The sequence below is a fragment of the Pipistrellus hanaki genome, assembly GCF_964339955.1.
Source record: "Pipistrellus hanaki genome assembly, chromosome: 3".
In the NCBI taxonomy this organism is placed as follows: Eukaryota; Metazoa; Chordata; class Mammalia; order Chiroptera; family Vespertilionidae; genus Pipistrellus; species Pipistrellus hanaki.
In genome coordinates, this window is record NC_140505.1 from 154,329,533 (window position 1) to 154,353,752 (window position 24,220).

Here is a 24,220-nt window from a genome sequence, read left to right on the forward strand (position 1 = left end):
AGAGTCAGTGTTCGTATGGCTTGTACTCCAATGTCTGAAGTGCTGCGTATGGGAGAACCAGGGGAGTTAACTGCCCTAGAACCTGATTACTTGACTAATCTGTCCATAGCATCTACCTACAAATTAGTTACGATTGTAGGATAAGAGGAAGGAAAAGAAGATATTTCCTTTTTATTGGGAAATCATACTGATGGTAATTTGTTTGCATTTAAACATTTGCACTGTTTCAGAATATTTCACTTCAATAAAGATTTATATTTTTAGCCTTTTAACCTTTTTTCTTTTAAAAATATATTTTTATTTGATTTTTTTAAAGAGAAGAAGGGAGAGGGATAGAAAGTTAGAAACTTTGATCAGCTCCTCATGCACACCCCCAACTGGGGATGTATCCACAACCAATGTACATGCCCTTGAATGGAATCGAACCTGGGACCCTTCAGTCCAGAGGCAGACACTCTATCACACTGACCCAAACCGGTCAGGACCTTTTAACCTTTTAATAGAGACAGTTTGAGGCAGCTTTTGTTTTCAGCTCAGCCTGTTTTGGGAGAGAGGGAAGGGAGAAGGAGGCAAATCAGAGGAGAGATAAGAAACTGGGATACTGGTATTCTCCACCCTCTTTTTTTCTTTTTTTAAAGTAACAGGGAAGGAAGATGTACGGTGCCTTTGCCTTTTTATTAAAGCACTGTTCAGAAACTTTCCTCAGGGGAATCACTTTACTCTGAGGTAGGGGTGTCGAACTCAATCAGAGAAGGGGCCAAAATCTAAAATCCAGCCTAAATCGCAGGCCGAATGGTTTACTGAACAGTCATAAACTGACAATGTCATAAACTGACAGCGGAGTGCAGTGATGACAGCGCGGTGTGGGCCACATTGCAAGGCCTGGCGGGCTGGATTTGGCCCGTGGGCCTTGTGTTTGACACATGTGCAGTCTGAGGCAAACATTCAGTGAGAATTTTGCCATTAGATATAGTAACATCCCATTTGTTCCCCTTTTCACTGGGAGAAGTATAGCCAGAAACCAGAAAGTAAGACAAAAGCTTATGAAATAATTGTCCCCAAACCAGTCCGGCAGAGGAGGGAAGTTGGGGTGACTGGGGCTGCAGGGAAGGGCAGTTGGGGGGGGATGTAGGCCTGCAGGGGAGGGCAGTTAGGGGCAAACAGGCTGGCAGGGGAGTGGTTAGGGGGTGATCAGGCTGGCAGGCAGAAGTGGTTAGGGGCAATCAGGAGGGCAAGCAGGTGAGCAGTTGGGAGCCAGCAGTCCTGGATTTTGAGAGGAATATCCAATCTGGGCCTACATGGGCAATTGGACATCCTTCAAGGGGTCCCAAATTGGAGAGGATGCAGGCTGGGCTGAGGGACACCCCCTGACTCTGTGCACGAATTTCATGCACTGGGCCTCTAGTGTAAATATATTTATATATATATATATATATATATATATATATATATATATATATATGGCTAAGTTGACTCATGCATGCATGATACATACAAAGCTCTCACTCGTGCAAATTTCACGTGTTTGTTTCAATCTATCATTGGTTGATCGTGAATTTGGTTGACACTTCTATTATAGAGAAAGGGCGAATAGTGATATTAACATATTTCTTCTAATTAATTTCCTTTCAGTGTGCATGAATCTGTGCACTGGGTCACTAGTATCTCAATAAAGTTGGGAAAAAAGTGAGTGGTTGAAGTGAAAAGTTTGACAAAGGGGTAAGTGGTAAAAATTACTTACCTGGAAAAATTACTTACTCACACTGAATAAATGAGACCTTACTGTATTAAATATTTTTTTTCATTTAAAAAAGTAGCTCAGAGGAAATAATTCATAGCTTATATACTTCTAGATTTTAAATTTAAATTTTAGTTTGAACCATATGAAATTACTGTTTTCATGGTCAAATGTTAGCCATTTCATGTATTTCAACCTTCCAATGTAGCTGAGATTGCTGACTTGTGGAGGGAGGAATGACTGCTGATGGTGATGTTCTTTTGTTTTCAGTATGCATTGCCTCTTCAACTGGTGAATAACCAAAACATGACAACGTGGATGGAGATCTTTCGAGCTATTATTGATAGGACAGTTCCCCCTGTAAGAAAGAGCTTCTGTTCCTAAGAAAAACTGTGAAAACATGGGTTTGGGATATTTGTGGTAGACTGATTTATGATCTTAGCCTATCTGGGGAAAAAATTACTACTGTAGTAAAAATAATAATAAAACATACTCATTTTGGGATTGTTCAGGTAAGTAAAACTAATAAAATAACTACCTTTTATCCTACTAAAATCCTAAAAAACACTTTTGAGAACTAGTATTTATTCCTCTAGCCTTTTTTTCCTCTTTGTGTCTATTACAACAATATTTTATTTATAAAAATGGTATATGTAGACACTGATTTGAAATTTTTTTTCACGTAAAATCTTTTATAAATATTTTTTATGATACAAATGTTTTTAAATTGTCATTTTTGTTGAATGCTTCATTTGCTAGGCATTTAGATTGTTTTAGTTTTTTAGCTATAAGGATGTAGTTAAAATTTTTATACACATACATGATTATTTTCTTTGGCTAGACTCCTGGAAGGTTTAAGACTTTGACAGATCTTGGAAAGTACTCTCCAGAAACATTGCCCTGGCTTACACTTCAATAAGCAGTGGCTGAGAATATTTTACACAAAAGTCTAAGTTGCCAGTTTGATGGTATCTCATTTTTATCTGCAGTAACTGTGATGCTATAGTTTACTTATCAAATTAACTGAGATAACTAATCCAGTTCAATTAAAAAATATAAAATATTTTAACATTTTTTAAAAAAAATATATTTTTATTGATTTTGTACAGAGAGGAAGGGAGAGAGATAGAGAGTTAGAAACATCGATGAGAGAGTCATCGATCAGCTGCCTCTTGCACACCCCCTACCGGGGATATGCCCACAACCAAGGTACATGCCCTTGACTGGAATCGAACCCGGGACCTTTCAGTCCTCAAGCTGACGCTCTATCCATTGAGCCAAACCGGTTTCGGCAAAATATTTTAACATTTAAGTTTGTCTTTAAATGCGCAGTACTTTTCTCTTATTCATATTTTGGGACAAATAATATTTAAGTTTAAGTTATATACATAAATGCACAGAACTTATTGAACAGTGCAGTGAATTATGGCAAACATACACTTGTGTTACTGTCACCCAGATCCAGATGACATGGTAGGACCTTTCTGTCATCCCAGAGTTTCCTCAAGTGACAGGGTATTTTTGTGTTTGTTTTCTACTTATTTGGACCTTTTGAAGATGGGAGACAAATGTGAACAACCTCATTGGTTAGTTGAAATTTGCTTCGCTTATTTAATTTTTACCTTGCCATCTCTAAGTTGCATTGTATGACAATCCAAATTGACAATTAATATGACTTGGTCCATAGCAAGACTTATTCTGCCTGTTAATTCACACGAACTTTGTTATGCAGAAATGTAATCTGGGTGTTTTTGTCCTTTTAGGAGACTATGCAAATTGATGAGGATGATCGACCAGAACTAGTCTGGTGGAAGTGTAAGAAGTGGGCGCTGCATATTGTAGCTCGTCTATTTGAACGGTAATTCTCTGTATTAGATACTGATCTTAGGTCAGCATCTCAGTATTGGATATAATAAAGTCGGATAGGTCTCCTGATGGCCCACAGTATATGGTTATTTGTCTTCAGTGCCATAGAGGGCAAAAAGTCACCCTCTGTGTTAATTGTGATCACTGACTTTGAGATCATAATGAGGTGCTCAGTCTTCTCTGAATCTTTGTTTTTCTGCAAAAAGAATGGAAAATGACATTGTTTAGCTTATTGGAAATATCCAGGAATTGTACAAGAATGTGCTTAGTAATTCAGCTCTGTAGGGAAGTTAGACAAATTTAATTATAGAAGAATTTATTGGAAAACATGTTAGATATCATTTTATTTGAAATAGTAAACACTTAGGGGATCATCATTAATTAAATAGGTAGAAGTTTCTGTCTGAAATTTTAAGTATGACCCAGAGTCATAGTATAGCTTATCATGATTTCCTTTTGGGACTTGTGAAAAGAAGGGAAAGTTCATTTTCTGCTCCAATAGAATGCATCTTTCAACAAGGGACTGTATTTAAACTAGTGAACGTGCTGGTTTAAAAAATTCACAGTATTTAAACATTTTTCTCTTTCTATTTTAAGATATGGAAGCCCAGGAAATGTCACAAAAGAATACTTTGAATTTTCTGAATTCTTTTTGAAAACCTATGCAGTGGGAATTCAGCAGGTAATAAACTTACGTTTTTAAAATAGAAGTGGTTAAGGCATTTCTATCTATTTAAATGTAGGTTACAGATATATTAACATGTTACATATGCTAGGGGATGAAATGGAAGCTCTGGGAGCTTAATGCACTGCAGTGAGCTTTAGAACCACGTGGCCTCGGCAGCTGCTACAAGAAGTGCCCTTCTAGACAGCGAGAGGCTGGACTCAAACCTTTTCAGTTTTTTGTTGATCGTGCTGTGGCAGTCACCAGTATTTGATTGGATTCTTCTGTTGACTTTCTGACTTCCTGTGAGTTTCCTGCCCTCTATTTCTTTGAGCCTCACTTCTTTGTTCCAAGCTTTTATATTGTAAGAGTTCATGGAATACAAATTGATCTATTTTAAGAGAAGCTGAGCTCAGAAGTTAAGAATTTCAGCTGAGAACTTGTACATTTTTTATGGAAGTTTGGGAAGCATTTCTATGCACTGAGAGTTGGGCATAATCTAGCTTGATATTAATATTAAAAAACTACGAAGGACAAGTGGACATGAAGATTGTTTGATCTGTATTGCCATTTGAATCATATTTTTGTTTTTATGTCAACAAATAAAATGTAATAACTATTGAGCACTGTCTGTCAGGACAATATTGAGGAAGAAAATATTAATCAGACATAGACATAGCAAAAGGCTCTTATGATGAGGTAGTGGATGTTTCTAGGTTTTTGTAAATTTATGCATATTAGTTTTCTTTATTGTAAATGATATAAAGTTAATGCTTCAAACCTGTCATCTGAGACGGAATATTTCCTTTGATAGATGATCATTTTGTCTAATATCATTTTATGGATTACCATTTCTAAAAAGTACCTTGCAACAGTTCAGGAAAGCTATGGCTGCAGTTTTTTCACAAAATATTTTGTTGGCCCTTAGGGAAAACTAGTGAATAATGAACAAAATGATCAGTTCAGCAATTCACTATGGATACTAGCATAATCAGGTCTTCTACTGTTTTCACTGTTGTTAAACTTACTAAGCTTCCTAAAGTTGAAGTGTGTTCAGTAAAGTTTTTCAGTTTCACATAAATGTGTGTGTTTGTGTGTGCACATGCGTGTATGCGCACATACATTTAAATTTCATACCGCTGTAGCCATGTCATAAACTATTTATACTTTAGCTATTCAGGGTATATATTCCCAGTATTTAAAAATAGTTTTCTTATAAAAAACTGTTCTCTTCTTTATTCTTATGTGTCATCTGCACTTGGTCTGAGCCACAGCTGTATCTGGAAGAACCAGTTCAGTAGCATCCATTTTTAGCCTGCATTGCTGAACACTGCAGAGATGACGGCAGAATTCTGACACTTTTATCAGCCTGGGTTTTGCACAGCTTGAACTGAATTTATAAGTTCTGTACTTGTTTTGAAAGAACCCTTTTTATTTATTCACCAGTGCATTTGATAAGCTTTCTATAGGGCAGAACTCTGGAGACCAGGTATTAGAAGCCTTGGACTTTGCTTTGTTACCTCTGACTGAGAATCCTCGGGATAGTCATGGCTGCTTTGGGCATGGTTCCTTCCAAATAAAAAATCTCTTTTTAATCAATCTTTAAAAAAATAACTTCTCAGTTTTGTGTTATGTTTATAAAGACTTTCTGTTGTCTGAGATTCTAAAAGAAATTAAAAAAAATTTTTATTGACTTTTTACAGAGAGGAAGAGAGAGGGATAGAGAGTTAGAAACATCGATGAGAAAGAATCATTGATCAGCTGCCTCTTGCACACCCCCACTGGGGATGTGTCCACAACCAAGATACAAGCCCTTGACTGGAATCAATCCGGGACCTTTCAGTCTGCAAGCTGATGCTCTATCCACTGAGCCAATTCTTCCATATTCTAAGAATTTTATGCTTTCTTTTTTTGTTCGTTTAAATATTTCCCCATCTAGAATTTATTTTGGTATAAAGTTTAGTTAGAGAATCAACTTCATTTTTTTAATTTTTATTTATTTATTTTTATTGATATTTTACAGAGAGGAGGAAGGGAGAGAGATAGAGAGCTAGAAACGTCGATGAGAGAGAAACATCGACCAGCTGCCTCTTGCACACCCCCTACCAGGGATGTGCCTGCAACCAATGTACATGCCCTTGACTGGAATCGAACCTGGAACCCTTCAGTCTGCAGGCCAATACTCTACCACTGAGCCAAACCGGTTTCAGCTCAACTTCATTTAAAAAAAAAAATAAAAAAAAAAAATATATATATATATATATATATATATATATATATATATATATATATATATATATATATAATTTATTTTTTACAGAGAGGAAGGGAGAGAGATAGAGATCTAGAAACATCAATGAGAGAGAGACTTCGACCAGCTGCCTTCTGCACATCCCCTACCGGGTAGTGGCGGCAACCAAGGTACATGCCCTTGACCGGAATTGAACCTGGGACCTTTTATTCCTCAGGCCAACGCTCTATCCACTGAGCCAAACCGGTTTTGGCAATCAACTTCATTTTTGTTCAGAGGGTTAGTAATATAGTTGTCCCAATACTATTTATTTGAGTCTATGGCCATACCACCCTGAACATACCTGATGTCTTCTATTTTTTTGATAACTTACTGTTTCTGTCCTGGTTTGAAATGCACCTTTATCAAATGTTAAAATCTGTTTGTGCTGTCTTTTGCTGTCTGGTTGTTTTCAGTGTTCATTTAGCCAAGTCTGTTGTTGTATTTTAACAGAAGTCTTAATGTATTTGAATAACTAGTATGTGGAATAGCGTGAAGACTTACTCTGAGTTGTTCCATAGGTTAGAAGTAGGACACATGGCTGGCAATTACAGTGAGACACTGTTCCATATAACATGACCCTGTCTAATAATTAAATACTGCCCCGGAGCTTTCTCACAAAATATTGATTCCCCTCAACATCTGTTAGTTTTTATCTTTATGCATTCTGGGTTTTAGGTCCTGCCTAAAATGCCCCTTCCCTTAACCTTAAAATTATACACGTTTTCCTATGTATTCTCTTCCTGTTTTCCTACAGGTACTACTAAAAATTTTAGACCAGTATAGGCAGAAAGAGTACGTCGCTCCGCGGGTTCTTCAGCAAGCGTTCAACTACCTCAACCAGGGGGTGGTTCACTCCGTCACGTGGAAGCAGATGAAGCCACACATACAGGTGAGCGTCAGGGAGCAGTTCTCTAAAAGTATTCTCTGGTTACATCCGGTTTTCTAGATAAAGTAAGTGTTACTAATTCCATATTGTATGCTGAGTATATTTTTATTTCCATTAGTAATTACAAACGAGTGCAGTCATATCTGATATGAAGGGCTTGGAAATTTGAGAACTGACAAGAGTGTAAACGTCCAAGTTTTATGAGTTGGAGGACTTGGATTCAGTTGACCTTGCTTAATTGTTTACTTAAAGATAGAGTTCCATATTGTTATTTAATCAAAGGACAAATGAGAATGAAAAATTGCAGGCCATTAATAAATTCTTATTTGCATGCAGACAATTTTGGGTATTTCAACATTGTCAGGAACTGAATTTTTTCCCCTCTTAAAACTGTAAATTCTTGAATTCTAATCTCTAAGATGGTATCTAAAAAGAAAAAGAAATTCCTTTTCTTTGCTTTTGGTATCCAGGTTAGAATTCATTTAGTGTTATCTTATTATAGGTGTTAACACAATATTTTTTTGCATTGTTTTCTATGGACATCTTAATAATATTTGCTTAAGCTCCTTATCAATAATTTCTTTGCAATTAATAGATAATAGTTTCATTTTATTTTCTGTGTTTCTGTAAAGTAAGGATTAATTGCGATAGTATTTTTTCTACTGGATGCCTTTGATCTTAATTTTACATGACTGTAATGTAGGAATATGAAATGGATCGTTAGGCTGAATTTTTTTCTCTTAGAAATATTTAATTTATTTAAGAAATGGCTCTGTGTTTTTTTTTTTTTTAATCCTCACCTGAGGACATGCTTGTTAATTTTAGAGGAAGAGGAAGGGAGAGAGAGAGACAGACAGAGACAGGGAGAGACATTGATCTGAGAGGGAAACATTGATCGGTTGCCTTCCTTCCCATGTGCCCTGACCCGGGGTCAAACCCTGCACCTTTGTTGTATGGAATCATCTGATCCACACTGGCCAGGGTGAGATGGTTCTGTTTTTACATATTTAATTGCTGGAGCACAAAAGAGCTTAGTAGAGCATTAGCAGCAGTGCACATACAGATGTGGTTTTTTCTTTTCCCCCTGAAACCTGCATTTGTAGAGTAGGAAATTAGGTTTTTGTAAATGGAAGAAGAAAAGAAACTTTTGATATTGTTGACATGTTGACATTTAGAACCAAAATGAAAATGTAAAAATGCGCACAAAAAGAAATATAATAGTAAATATAACCTTTTCTTGATACTTATTTCTTCTTAAAGAGTCAAAATATGCTTACTACTGATATGTTAGTAAAACTTTATTATCCTTTCTATTGCTTCAAAGAGTAGCATTTACATTCATTTTTCTCTGTATCTTTAATCAATTGTTGTTTAAAAACAAACTTATGTTTAACCCACTCCCTCCTTCCCTCCCTCATCCCCTCAACTTCAGCCCTTGCTTTCCTGCTCCCACCTTAGCTGCTGCAAGCTTAATAGGAAGATTAATAGAACAGCTTTGAAAACTAACATCATAAAAGCAGTCAGTAAATCCATTATTAGTGTTCCCCAAATTAGAATAGCTATACCTAGTTGCTGTTTTGTTTTTTCCTTTGTTAGAATATCTCTGAAGATGTGATTTTTTCTGTGATGTGTTATAAAGATGAGGATGAAGAACTGTGGCAAGAAGATCCCTATGAGTACATAAGGATGAAATTTGGTAATTGAGATTTTTTTTTTCTTGTTAGTTCCTGGATACATAAAGTAATATACCTAAACTGGTATTTTAAGGAGATTTTATGACTTTGTTAAATTCCAAAAGTTCTGCTTTGCACGATAATCTTTGAACTCCTGAGAGTTTGATGATTGGTTCTTCGAGTAGAGGGGCTGGGGACTGAGAAATAAAAGAAAGAGACAAGACACAGAGATAGAAGGAAAAAGCTGGGACTGGGTGGACCACTGCCCTCTTCTGATGGAGAGACAGTGACCCAGAACTGAGGCAGTATGTTTGTTTTATACCCCCAAATATCAGGAAGTTTCACCAAAAGTCAAGGCAAAGGAGATTATTGGCATTCTTGAGTAGGCCTGAGCATTCCTAGTGCTAGACTGGATTTACATATCAAAACCCACTTCCCTACACCTGGGCAAAGGTAAGTCAGTGCTGATAACACATCTATCTTTTTGGTAAGATGTGTAATCAAGACCGGCTTTGCCTGTCATCTTGGGTTAAGGAAGAACGCTCCTGTGCCTTCTCAGGCGCTCTCTACAGCAGCCCTGCTCCTGCCGTTGCCACACGCTAATGGCACTGGCCCCACTTGCACCTGCTGATTGTGTGGAGCAGTAGGGGCCTGTACAAGTAGTGGGTGTGAGCAGCAGCTGCTGCCCCAATTGCCCCTTAGGAGCACGGGGAGGTGGAGAAGCCCTGGGGGGTGATTGGGGGCCTGCAGCCACCTCTTGCATTTGCTGACGGGTGTAGAGCGATTGGGTGTGAATGGGGCCATTGTAGGCAGTGGGTATGAGAGGCAGCTGGCCCCGATCTCCCTTCAGGAGCAGGGGGAAGTGGAGAAGCCCTGAGGGGCAATCAGGGCTGGTAGCCACCACTTACACTTGCTGACAGTGCCAAGTGATTGGGGCCAGCGCTGGGCGCCGGCAGTGGGTATGAGCAGTGGCTCCAGTGCCAGCAGCAGGTGTGAGTGCCAGGTGGGGCCTCAGTATGTGGAAGCAAAGAATTTCCAGTAACCGCCATAGGCCCTGATGACAGTGACCTGTGCCCCACCTTGGTTTGGTGCCCCTATTTACCTGCTCCACCATTCCGTCACAGCTAATGCCTGCCATGTTCCACGTGTGCCCCCTGGTGGTCAGCACATGCCATAGTGACCAGTTGTTTGGTTGTTTGGTTATTCTGCCATTTGGTCTATTTGCATATTAGGATTTTATATATATATAGATGATTGTTTAAAAAGATGGACCCTGTAGAGTTTGATATATACTTTTGTGCATGAAAACATTTGATGATATATCCTTAGAGCACATGTGTCAAACACAAGGCCCGCGGGCCAAATCCAGCCCGCCAGGCCTTGCAATGTGGCCCGCACCACGCTGTCATCACTGCACTCTGCTGTCAGTTTATGACATTGTCAGTGTATGACTGTTCAGTAAACCATTCGGCCCGCGATTTAGGCTGGATTTTAGATTTTGGCCCCTTCTCTGATTGAGTTCGACACCCCTACCTTAGAGAAAACATTGACAATATATCTTCTAGCTTTTTTTATTGTGTAAACCATTGTCCCCTTGATTTGGAATAGTGATTAACCAGATTTAAAATCTGTAGTAAGTAATTGTATTTTTACTAAAATGATTTAATCTTTTAAAATCTTAGACATTTTTGAAGATTATGCTTCTCCTACCACAGCAGCCCAGACTCTCTTATATACTGCTGCAAAGAAAAGAAAAGAGGTACATGGTTATTCTTTTTAAATCCTGTGTTGATTTGGTACTCTAATGTAACCCTAGTATTTGAAAAATTGTCTTATTAGTTATAATCTGTCACTTTAAGAATATTTTATTATCCTAGTAAGGGCAAAGGTTTATTTTGTTTTCTTAATTATAAATACTTTATGAAACAGTAAAATGGCTTAATTTTGAAAATTAGTACTTTGTACCTAGTATATAAATAATACTATAGTTACAAAGAAAGCTAATGTAGAATGAAATTGATTCTTCTATTTCTTTAGGTCTTGCCAAAAATGATGGCTTTCTGTTATCAAATCCTAACAGACCCGAACTTTGACCCAAGGAAGAAAGATGGAGCTCTGCATGTGATTGGTTCCCTAGCTGATATTTTATTGAAGGTCAAGTTACTTATAATTTAATTTACTTGAAACTGTGAAGCACTGGTAAATGTGAGAATATGAAAGTTATGGATAATTTGAAATTGGTGCCTGCTTCTGCATAGTTGAGTTGACTGTAAATATTCTTTTTGTCACCTGTTTCTTGAGTTAAAAAGAACTTCTGACTTTGTTCTTACAAAAATCAATCGGTATCAAATTATATTTAGGTACTGTTTTTGTATCTTTTTAAAAATTATATATTTTTATTTATTTCAAAAAGGAAGAGAAAGGGAGAGGGAGAGAGAAATATCAATGATGAGAGAGAATCATTGTTTGGCTGCCTCCTGCACATCCCCCACTGGAGATTGAGCCTGCAATGTGGTCATGTGCCCAGATCAGAAATTGAATTGTGACCTCCTAGTTAAATGGTTGACACTCAAGAAGAAGGGAGGGAGAGAGAGAGAAACATTGGTTGGCTCTCTCCTGCATACCCCCTCACCTGGGATCAAGCCCAAAATATGATCAAACCAGTGACCTCTTGGCGCATGGATTGATGCTCAACCAACTGAGCCACACAGCCCAAATGCTGTTTTTGTCTTGTTTTAAAACATGCAATATAACAGTGAAATAGTTTTACAAAATTGGAAATAGAAGTATGGTAAGTGTAAGTCATAATAAACATACTTTATTAGGATGTAATTTTTACATACGCAAAAAAATTGATAATTTGAAATTTAATTTCTATATCCTAACAGAAGAGTTTATTCAAGGACCAAATGGAGTTGTTGCTGCAGAATCATGTATTTCCATTATTATTGTCTAATCTGGGATATCTTCGAGCTAGAGTAAGTTTTCCATATTTCTATTATATAAAAATCTTCATGAATTTCGAAGAACTTAATGTTTTTGGATAAATTGACACATATTGAGGCAAACTGACTAAAGAACAAACTAGTAGATAGGGATTTATGGTTTTTAATTCCACCTGTTTCATTTTTTATCCTACTCTCACTTCCTGAATATTCAAAACATGTAATGAGAGTGATGATGTTACTGCAATGGTACAATGGAAATTCAGAAACTGATTAATTTTCAGTATCCAAACAAAGCATGAAATTTTAGTTAAGCTAAAAACTTGATTATGATTTCTAGTATGTTAGGTAGATATACTTTAGTAGAGTGAAGAAATTAATAACCCATGTAAACTTATTTGTGTTCTAAGTGTGTATTACTTCTAGAATCAATATATTTTATGGAGAAAGAAATAAAAATAGAACTTTTATTTAAGAGCCTAGTATTTATAACTACATCAACACACAAACAAATTTCTTGCTCAGCACAACACATGTTAATAGTACCTTATGCATTTCAAAGCATTATATAAACAGAAGATAACCATTACTAGAGAAATATTTGGACAAATGTAGATTAGAGATGTTAAGGCCACACAAATATTTTTATAGGTAGGCTTCTATCTTTATAGAGGATGTTTAAATTGTAATTCTCTTGATAAAAGTCTTTAGTAATTCAACTGTTGATTGTGTTTTATGCACATAGAGAATTTAAGAAAATAATAATTCTGTGGTCTAATAGTTTAAAATTCAGTAATCTATATAAGGTTTAAATTCTTTGTACCTTATGTGAATGAAAACAGGAAATTTGCTGTAGTGTAAGGGAAAATAATATTTCATTTGTTTGCTGTAAAGGTTAGCAAATAAATGTCAAACATTGATTTGTAGTAGCTTTTACATGTAAACAATAAATTAGTTATGAATCATAATACTTATTAGAAGCATAAACAGGACTTTTTTTTTTTTTTCCAGGGCAAGTTCTCTGAATTCAATACATTACTAGTATTTATAACTACGTCAACACACAAACAAATTTCTTGCTCAGCACAACACATGTTAATAGTACCTTATGCATTTCAAAGCATTATATAAACAGAAGATAACCATCACTGGAGAATTACTAAAGACTTTTATCAGGACAATTACAATTTAAACATCCTCTCAAAAGATAGGTTCAGAATAGGTTCACAAACTTGAAGGCAATTCAAGCATAGGGGCTAGGATTTATATATGAAAAAGGGTGGACATTTTTTTCCTCAGAGACACTTAAATTTGGCTCTGTTTTCTTTTACCTGTGAAAAATGTTATTGCATATAAGTAATTTAGAAGTAATCAAACTGCCTTTTTAAAAAATAAAAATAAAAATAAAAATAAAACAACAGAGAAATCCAGAAATTAGCAACTAAGGCTTATATGCTATCCTTTAAAAAACAAATAATAATTGGCAGAATTAATGACATTTTAATTATTAAGAAGTTATGCATGACATTATTACAGAATGCCATAATTCTAATCGTTCCCTATTTACTTTCTCCATGTAACATAGTCTTGTTGGGTACTTCATGCATTTAGTTCTTTGAAGTTTCATAATGAGCTCAATCTAAGAAATGCACTTGAACTAGCAAAGAAGAGCTTGATTGAAGATAAGGAGATGCCTGTCAAAGTTGAAGCTGCCCTTGCTCTTCAGTCATTAATTTCTAACCAGACACAAGGTAAAGCCAAAAACACCTTTTAGAATATTTGTTTGTTTGTTTATTTTTGGATGTGGCCTTCTCAAATAGTTTAATTCATATTCTTTCCTACTAAGAATAATTCTTTAAGTCTTAGAGGTTTAGATTTCTGAACTTTTGTCCCTCACAGTTTTATAGAATTTTACTTTTGACCTTTTTTTGGGAATTCCTTTTGACTGTGGTTTCCAGAAAATTTTTAGATCAGGGAACAAGATGATAATTATTGGGCATTAGGTGGACTGGGAATTAAGAGAACTGGTGTCTAATTTTGATTGTGCTACTAGTCTATATATATAAAAGCCTAATATGCAAATTGTCCCTTCAAGAGTTCTACTGGGAGACTGGGAGTTTGATTGCTCATTATGACATGCAATCAAACTAACCACCAGGGGGTGGCATGGAATGCAGGAAGGCCCCGGCTGGCAGCTGGCAGCCAGAAGGAAGGCAGCTGGAAGGCCCCGATTGGCTCTGATCTCCTGCCAGGATTAGGGAACCTATCCATGCATGAATTTCGTGCACTGGGTCTCTAGTTTGCATATAAAGCTGGGCAAGGCACATGACTCATCACGACTTGGATATCTAACACATTTAAATTCAGGGGGTTGGAGTAGATGGTTTAAAGATTTCTTTCAACTCTAGGATCTTGTGGTTCTGCTACTTCTGAAAGTAGCAAGTAGTATTTCTAGTGAGTGATAACTCAGATATCTCATTTGTTTTTTTAGAAGAATATTCTGTCCAAAGTTCAAATAAACCTTTGAAAGTAAACATGCAACTAGTTTACCTCTAGTCAACAGTATTTTAATAGGGGTCTGAATATTGCATAAGAATATGGGAGAGGAGGGTGAGCAGAGATGGGGTGGGGGCAGGGGATGGGCACCATCAGTAGTGTACATAGTTTTATACACATCATTTTTTATACTTGTATTCTGATATCATATCCATGTGGTATAGTCATGGCGGACTGTTGGCATTTTTGTCAGGACATTTCTCCTGTGCAGGACTGATTCTCTCTATATTACTTTGGGGAATATTGATATATTGATGAAGATTGTTTTGGTACTGCTTTGTGCAGAGCAAGTATCTATATAGAACCTATTACCCTGTGTCACTTACCTTTGTTGATTTCTTTTATCATTTGTGAATGGCTGATTTTTCAGTGATTGTGTTTATTTTATTGCATTAGCAAAGGAATATATGAAGCCACACGTGAGACCTATTATGCAGGAGCTGTTGCACATTGTTAGAGAGACAGAGAATGATGATGTGACGAATGTTATCCAGAAGATGATATGTGAATACAGTCAAGAAATAGCCTCCATTGCTGTCGATATGACCCAACATTTGGTAAGACTGGGAGGGCAGTTTGGTATAAAAGCCTTAAATAATCTAAATAAATTAAACTCCAAAATTTATATGTAATTGTAATCCTATATAATAAAAGGCTAATATGCAAATTGACCAAATGGCAGAACAACTGTTTGCTATGACCCACACATACTACCAAGGGGCGGATGCTCAATGCAGGAGCTACCCCCCGGTGGTCAGTGCGAGTGTCAGGGGGAGTGTTGCTCAGCCAGAAGCCAGGCTCACGGCTGGCGAGTGCAGAGGCAGTGGCGGGAACCTCTCCTGCCTCTGAGGCAGTCGGACATCCGCTGAGGGCTACTGGACTGCAAGAGAGTGCAGGCTGGGCTGAGGGACCCCCCAGAGTGCACGAATTTTTGTGTACTGGGCATCTAGTGCTAATATAAAAATGTTTGCTCTTCTAATTTTGACAGTTAACTTCTTTCTTTTTTCTTCACTTTTAGGCAATTTCTTGTGTTACTTCTTTGATGAATTTTTCTCTGCTCTTTTTTGTATTCTGTAGTTCTGATGTGGAATATTGGACCAAGACTGAGTTTCTGATTTCCTTACCTCTCTCTCCTGTCTTCCATATCTGCTCTTTTCATTTCATTTTCTAGATGATTCCTTAACTTTGTCTTCTAAACCTTCTATAGAATTTTTAATTTGAGTATTTAAATTTCCCCAAATTTTGGATTTATTTGTTTAATGACAACCAGAGTTAAGTATTAGCTATTTGATTGTAATAGCTAATGTATATATTTCACTCTAGTGACCAGATAAGGAAAAAATGACTAATTTTAAAACATAGCAACAAAATGTGTAATGTTGCTGACATTTACATGTGTGATGCTGCTCTTTTGCTAACAAATAGTGAGGGGTGGGTATAACTACTAATTGTTGAATATGTTTATTTTTATAGGCAGAGATATTTGGTAAAGTTCTTCAAAGTGATGAATATGAAGAAGTTGAAGACAAAACAGTAATGGCTATGGGAATTTTACATACCATTGATACTATCTTGACAGTTGTTGAAGATCATAAAGAGGTGGAATTTCTTTGTGTTTTATTTGGTCATTATAGTAACTTTAACTGAAATTTTTATGATCAATGGGCACAATTTTAAAGTTATGACTTTTAAATTGCTATATAGTTATGTTGCTAGATTTTATAAATTATCCTCGAATTTTAAAAACGGATATTAAAATAATTGATGGGAAATATTACATGTGGTTATGAAGTGTACTAGTATACTATATCCCTTATTTCTGAACTGAATGAACTAAGTTCAGTACATCACATCTGCCAGGCTAGGTTTTTAGGGAATACTAAATTGGGAGCTCTGCCTTCCCAATCTATAGTCTAGTCTTCTCAATGGAGAGTGATAGCCGTCAGTCAGAGTGGCAAATATTAAGTAATGGAACAAAATTCTGAGTAACAAATATTGTGAGGATGGAAGAGAAGAAGAGTTTAAAACCTCATTTTCCCTGAACTGAATTCCAGAATAATATTGGGATAAGAACTGTGTAGACAGTCATCAAGTGCTTTCACACCCATTAGATCAGTGATGGGGAACACAGCCTGTGGGCCATATAAGGCCCCTGAAGTCATTTGTTCTGGCCCTACCAAAGCATTAGAGGTGAGCTCATTAAATGTTTGACCGAATATGGCAGGCTAAATTTTAACTTGATCATTTTGTTTGGCCTGCAATTGATGTTATAAATATGCTAATGGCCCTTGGCAGTAAAAAGGTGCTTTGCTCCTGCATTAGCTGATATAATGTTACCCACGTCACTATCAGTTAGATGGAGCATGTAATGGTAGTGCCATTTTGCAGAAGTAGAAAAAAGTGACTTGTTCATGGTCACCAGGTTTTGGATTTGCAGTCAAATCATCCTGATGATATGTCAGTTTATATCCACCTAAAACCAGATGCTCTCCTCCCCAACTGTTATATAACCTTTCCTTAATTCAAATTAGATTGTGTTTTCTGTGAGCTCAAGTTGACTTATTTGGCAATGATGGCAACTTTTGTTTTATACAGTGAGGATTTTGGAAAGGAGATGGTGCCAGTTCTTTAAATAGCATCATTAAACCCTGTGGCTTCGTGTTTACCACATATCAATACACGATTCCCAGATTCTTAAAAATGGTTTGATCTTCTTTTCCTGGGCAGGCCTTCTTTCACCTAAAAGGCTCAATGCGAATTTTAATTTACATATTCATTATTGTAGTTTGTATCCTTTTGAAACTATATGGAACTTTTAGAAACCATGAGGTGTTCCAAATTAAGTCACAGCAAGTATTCTTGAAGATAATTCTTTTACCTCAAAGACCTGAGAAATAGTCAGGTATTGCGTGTATTTTTTAAAATTCTTCTTTTTAATCCTCACCTGAGGATATGCTTTTACTGGTGTTTTTTTTTTAGAGAGGGAGGAAGGGAGAGGGAGAGACAGAGAAACATCTAAGTGAGAGTGAAACATCAGTTGATTGTAACCTGGGTATGTGCCCTTTTCAGGAATCTAACCTGCCACCTTTTGGTGTACAGGATGATGCCCAACCAACTGAGCCACACCAGCCAGGGCAGGTATTGCATGTTTCAAAAATTCTTGGGGCACACCAGTTTGCCTCTTGTGGCATGCACACTGGTTGAAAATCAATGTCATCCATAATTCGGGACAAAACAAGAACCAGAATCTTGTTTCCTGATTGCCTGTCCTATGACTTTAAATTTTAGCTTGTTAAAACATTTTTGAAAACATTATTTTTGAAAGAGAAAATCACATGCAAATGAATATGTGTACAAATACCTCCTGTGTGAAGAGTTCAAGTGAAAGTCTAAAACATCTTAAGCATATGCAGTTTTTCTTAGTTTAAATATACTGACAAATTTTTAGATGGAAAAATTTGAATCATTTGAATTTTAAGACTGCAGTTTAAGTTGAATATAAAGAATAATTTCGAAAGTTGGAATAGGGTACTTAGATGAAAAAATGTAACCCATAATGGATTTTAATTTTTTCTTATTTAAAAAATATTTAGTACAGCTGAAACCGGGTTGGCTCAGTGGCTAGAGCATCGGCCTGTGGACTGAAAGGTCCCGGGTTTGATTCTGGTCAAAAACATGTACCTTGGTTTCGGGCACATCCCCGATTGGGGGTGTGCAAGAGGCAGCTGATCAATGACTCTCTCTCATTGATGTTTCTAATTCTCGATCCCTCTCTCTTCCTCTCTGTAAAAAAATCAATAAAATATATTTTTTAAAAAATATTTAGTACAAATATGTTGAAAATTCAAAACGTATGAACAGGAGGATGAGAACTCATCTCCCCAGACATCTCATCCTCCTCTCAAGGAGGTAGCTCCTTTACCAGGTTTTCTGTATCTTTCCAGAGACTTTCCTAGACTATATCCAGGCAGAAAGTGAGTATGTGTATTTTTCTTTAATGAAAATGATAGCATGTATTTTCATCTGCCATTTTTTACTTAATATTTCTTGATGGGTCTTCCATATTAGTCAATAAGTTTACATATTTTTAATAGTTGCGTGATATCTCTTTGTATGCAATACCAAATTTACTTAGCCAGTCCTTGTTGATGGATATAATTTAACTATCTCTTGGTAAGTGGACATTTGGTTGATACTAATCACAAATGTTGCTGCAATGGAAAACCTTTTACATGTCATTTTGCAGATCCCAAATTTCTTTAATTCAAAATGCTGGATCAAAAAATACACATATGAGTAAATTTGAAGGATATTGCTAAGGTGTCCTTCATGCTCCCTACTTTTTGATCATCACCAGTGTAAAGTCCCTACTTAAAAAAAAAAAAAAATGTATTTTATTGATTTTTTTACAGAGAGGAAGAGAGAGGGATAGAGAGTTAGAAACATTGATGAGAGAGAATCATTGATCAGCTGCCTCTTGCACACCCCCTACTGGGAATGTGCTCGCAACCAATGTATAATATATGCCCTTGACCAAAATTGAACCTGGGACCTTTTACTCCACAGGCCAATGCTCTATCCACTGAGCCAAACCAGTTTTGGCAAGTCCATACTTTTTGATCAACATCAGTCTGATAGGTGAAAAGTATTAATCTTGTGCTTAGAATTTTTACTCTCATTACGTATTAGAGTAAACTTTTTATAAGGTCAAGGTCATTTATATCTCTTTTGTTGTAATCTTTGCCTTTCTTTCTGTTACTATAATTTCATGTGAGGGGAATTATATCTTTGAAAATATTTCCTTTAATTTTTCTTCTATCTTTGATTTCTTATTGCTCTATGCAGATATTTTTAATTTTTGATGCCAAATGACTCCATATATTTATTTATAATTTCTGGGTTTTGAGTCATTTTCCTTCTTTAGGATTACACACAATTCTTTTGATATCTTCTAGTATTTTTCATGTCTGAGGTATTAACATTGAAATCTGATTTATTAGGACTTTATTTTGGTATAAAATATTAGATAAGGAATTTATTTAATTCATAATTTTAATATGGCTGTAATTCTCATTTCTATTATTGGTTTACTTTTCATAATTTTTTGGTATTCTTGCATGTTTAATTTTTCACACACAGTTTAACTGTTTAAACTTTTCTTTAGGTTACTCAGCAATTAGAGAATATCTGTCTACGGATCATTGATCTTGTTTTACAGAAACATATAATTGGTAAGTTTGAAGGTTGAGTAAGAATGTAAATTGAAAATGAAAAAAATTGATGAACTTTCAGTGTATTGTTAGTCTTTTAGATTCAAGAAGATGGACAATTTTGAGAAAGAAAAGATGGCATTCTCTTCAGTTTTTGGATATACTTTCTAATATCTGTATTTTCATTTAGGAAGAAACTTTAATGCATCCAGTTAAGAACTTTTGGTCTTAAAATTTTTAAGTTTGACATTTCTAGAAAGAAAGAACTGGGATGAGCTGGGGTTACTTTAGTCTGGGATTGAAAAATGTGAAGTGATGGGCATGCCTTATCAGAAGTGTGAGTTAATTGTTCTGCTCTCTATTATGGTGCTTCTGAATAGAATCAGTAATGCTGGCTATTATAAACCAAAGGGAATTTGTAAAGGAGGGAGGCTACTTTTCCATGGTATCCAAGCAATTTGAAGATGCTAGACCCCAAGGCATCAGGGAGGTACAATCTGTACAGTACACAGATAGGAATATACAAGAAAAGCATGTTACTGCTTAAGAGCAGTTGTCCCCAAACTTTTTATTACTTAGTAAAAATTAGTGAGAATTGCGCATGCACTTCTAATATATATGAATATATTTACACACATAAAAATGGAAATGCGGAAGGTTAAGATTAAAAGTGTTCTAGTACATTCTTCCATCTGGTGGATCATCTTGCACACTGCCTAGGGCATTAGTTGGCAAACTGTGGCTTGCGAGCCACATGCGGCTCTTTGGCCCCTTGAGTGTTCTAACGCCACTTTTCAGAATAAACTCGCCCAGGCCGAAAACCGACTTCTGCGCATGGGCCACGAAGTTTCAATTCGCACTGTACGTGCGCGCCTGTATGTGGTATTTTGTGGAATTGCCACACTTAAGGGGCCAAAGAGCCGCATGTGGCTCGCCAGCCGTGGTTTGCTGACCACTGGCCTAGGGCATATCCTCCTTATTTTTGAAGTCATTGCTGTAAAGCAGTCAAGCAGTAGTTCTTTTTTCTTTTCTTTTCTTTTTTTTTTTTTTTTTAAATCCTCACCTGAGGATATTTTTTTTCCATTGATTGTTTTTAGAGAAAGTGGGAAGGAGAGGAAGACAGAGAGAAACACCATTGTGAGAGAGACACACAGATTGGTTGCCTCCTGTATGCCCATGACCAGAGCTGGGAGCCTGCAACCAGGGTACAAGTCATTGACGGGAATTGAACCCTTCAGTTCACAGGCCGGTGCTCTATCCACTGAGCCAAACTGGCTTGGCTAGAGCCGTAGTTGTTAAACTTTGGTATGCGTAAGAACCACTAAGGAGCTAGTTAACGTGAAGATTCCTGGATTGTATCCCAGAGGTTCTGATTCTTAGTTTGATGCAGCGCCCAGGAATCTGCATTTTCATTGATTATTCCAAGTGATTCTCATGCAGGTGAAATAGTAATTAGAGGTGTTTTTTGTTAATAGGATCTCTGGATACAAGTGCCTTTCTTTGCTTTCTTATTAGAGCAAATGCAAAACAGGTAACATAATCTAGTAGCCAGAAAAGATTAGTCACTGGTAAATGCAGGAAATTAGGTGACTAATTTTAAAACAAAAGGAATTCTTAAAGTGTTATACTAATAAACACAATGATTTATGTGACATGAGTAGAGTCTAATTTAACATCTTATTGCCCCCAAGGTCAACTTTTATAGCAAAGTATGAATTTGTATAAAGATTAGCTGAATAAGGGTATTACTATAGACCCCCCTTATCCCTCGGGTATATGTTCTAAGACCCTCATGGGCACCTGAAACTGTGGATAATCCAAACCCTATATATATATATATAATCTGATTTTTTTTTCTATACATGCACACCTATGATAAAGTTTAGTTTATAAATTGGGTGCAGTAAGAGATTAACAACAACAGTAATAAAACAGGACAATTATAATAATATACTGTAATAAAAGCTGTGTGAACGGCTTTATTAAATGAAATATGGGTTATAAAACACCAGCACTGTGAAACTATGCCTCCTAACTAGACTATTTTTTTCTTTCCAGAATTCTATGAAGAGATTCTTTCCCTGGCATACAGTTTAACCTGCCGTGGCATTTCCCCTCAAATGTGGCAGCTTCTAGCTATATTGTATGAGGTTTTTCAGCAGGATTGTTTTGAATATTTCACAGGTATGGTTTTGACCATGTAACATTTTTGCTTTTCTGTGTCTAGATTAGGGGTGTCGAACTCAATTAGAGAAGGGGCCAAAATCTAAAATCCAGCCTAAATCGCGGGCCGAATGGTTTACTGAACAGTCATAAACTGACAATGTCATAAACTGACAGCGGAGTGCAGTGATGACAGCGCGGTGCGGGCCACATTGCAAGGCCTGGCGGGCTGGATTTGGCCCGCGGGCCTTGTGTTTGACACATGTGGTCTAGATAGTATTTCCTTTAATACTTGAAAGAAAGACATAGGTGATTTCAATATCAATCAGAAAATAATTATTCTTATTTCCCTGTCAAGGTTGGGGCTATTGTAGCAGTGATTTCCAGCTTCAGGAATATAGGCCATGGGGGGGGGGGGGGGGCTGTGTATCCATGTATCTTAAATTAGTTTGTGATCAGAGAATATTTTCTGTACATTAATTCAATTAATAGTTTCTGAATGCTGACTATATTCTAAGCACTATTCTAAGCTCAGTAATACTGCAGTGAACAAAATAGCCTTTGCTTTTTAAAAACATGTATTTGAGAGAGGGAGACAGAGAAACATCCATGTGAGAGGGAAACATGGATTGGCTGACTCCTGCATGCCCTGTGTCTGGGTTTGAGCCAGCAGCCCGGGCATGTGCCCGCACCAGGAATCACACCGGCAGCCTTTCAGTGGGTGGGAGGACATCCAGCAAACTCAGCCACACTGAGCAGGCACCCTTGCTTTTTTGATGTTTTCATTCTAGTATGGGGAGAAGGGAAGGCATGGAAATGCACAGTCAAGGAAGAAAGTCAGATGGTGATGAGTGCTGTGGAGAATAATAATAATATTTAGAACAACCACTACATCAAATGAGCAATTTAATCTTTCTGGTCCACATTTTACTCATCTATAAATAGGGTAGATTTATCACTTTTGTTTCTAGCCTTTTGTAGTAGCAAGGAAGGATAGTAATGTGTTTGTCCAACAGAAATGTGGTTTCAGGGGGAATAATTTATTTCTCCTTCTATTAGTCAAGTCTTACTGGGATTTTGAATTTTTTTCCAGACATGATGCCACTCCTGCATAATTATGTGACAATTGATACAAATACTTTACTGTCAAACCCAAAGCACTTAGAGATACTTTTCACCATGTGTAGAAAGGTAAGCGGTGTAGTGTTGACTCTTTCAATTTGTTTCTTATACATTTAGTTCTTTTGTATTGCCTTCATCGACATATATTTGTCATTTTGTTTTTTTAAATGGAGGTTGGAATTGTAATTTGAAAATTTCATATTGTCTGTTGTGCTGAAGAATGTTTGCCACTTTCCTAGCTGTGTGCTTTATAATGTTCAGAGGTAAATGATTTTCTTTGTGTTTTGATTTTTCTCTCAAAATTACAAACTTACTACCCGATTAAATAAACATGCTAGGAAAATAACCACCCAGTTTGTTCTCAGTGATTTTTCTTTTAATTGAATGTATATATTGGAAGTCACTAGATGTAGGATGTAAGACAAAAGATTAAAATTGTTGGAAAAACAGCATCATTTAGGTCAGTCCAGGATAATTTATAAGCTACATAATAGTAACTGTTATATTTGTGCACTAACATGATTGTCTACTGTGTTATCTTTGGCCTTCTATTAGTTTTTACTGGAATCATTAATGGCTAAATAATGTTTTCCGTCCATAGTAGAATATATGTATATGCATAAATATAAAACTGTATTGCATATAGTTGGCAGAGTTTATAAAGCTCAAATAGCCAGACCTAAAAGTTTGGCCTTGAAGTGGGAAGTAAAATACTGTGTACAATCTATTTTCCTCACTTGGACAGGATGTGTTTTGGGATCTGCTAAGAGTGCTTAACCAATAATCAGTATCTGATTTAGGTCTCATTGAGCTAAAAAGAGCCTGGGAGATATGGGGAAGTCACTAAGTTTCATTGCATATAAACTGAAGGAATAGAATCATAATTTTTAAAGATGCCTTTCGTCTATAGTTCAGTTGTTGAATCCTAATCACTTGGCATTCTTCAATTTTTCTTAAGTTACAGAAACAACTACTAGTGAAGAAAAGAGGAAGAGAAAGCAACAAGTAGAAAACATTAACAGTTCTACATGTTCCATTAGTAATATAGCAGGTAGAATAAAAGTGATATTCACTATCACGTACTTATACTTGCCAAGTAATGAA

The 24,220-nt window shown here is 36.4% G+C and overlaps 1 protein-coding gene across 2 annotated transcripts in view; it reads left to right on the forward strand.

Moving 5' to 3' along the window:
• IPO8 (importin 8) overlaps positions 1-24,220 on the forward strand; it is a 58,485-nt gene that overhangs the window by 14,509 nt on the left and 19,756 nt on the right. For both annotated transcript variants that reach the window (XM_084877845.1, XM_084877846.1), the window contains 14 exons: positions 2,009-2,098; positions 3,502-3,596; positions 4,202-4,286; positions 7,316-7,450; positions 9,044-9,143; positions 10,803-10,879; positions 11,158-11,274; positions 12,009-12,098; positions 13,651-13,816; positions 15,018-15,178; positions 16,095-16,220; positions 19,786-19,852; positions 21,890-22,015; positions 23,088-23,185. In XM_084877845.1, coding sequence (XP_084733971.1) covers positions 2,009-2,098; positions 3,502-3,596; positions 4,202-4,286; positions 7,316-7,450; positions 9,044-9,143; positions 10,803-10,879; positions 11,158-11,274; positions 12,009-12,098; positions 13,651-13,816; positions 15,018-15,178; positions 16,095-16,220; positions 19,786-19,852; positions 21,890-22,015; positions 23,088-23,185 — 1,533 coding nt within the window. The remainder of the gene's footprint in view (positions 1-2,008; positions 2,099-3,501; positions 3,597-4,201; positions 4,287-7,315; positions 7,451-9,043; positions 9,144-10,802; positions 10,880-11,157; positions 11,275-12,008; positions 12,099-13,650; positions 13,817-15,017; positions 15,179-16,094; positions 16,221-19,785; positions 19,853-21,889; positions 22,016-23,087; positions 23,186-24,220) is intronic.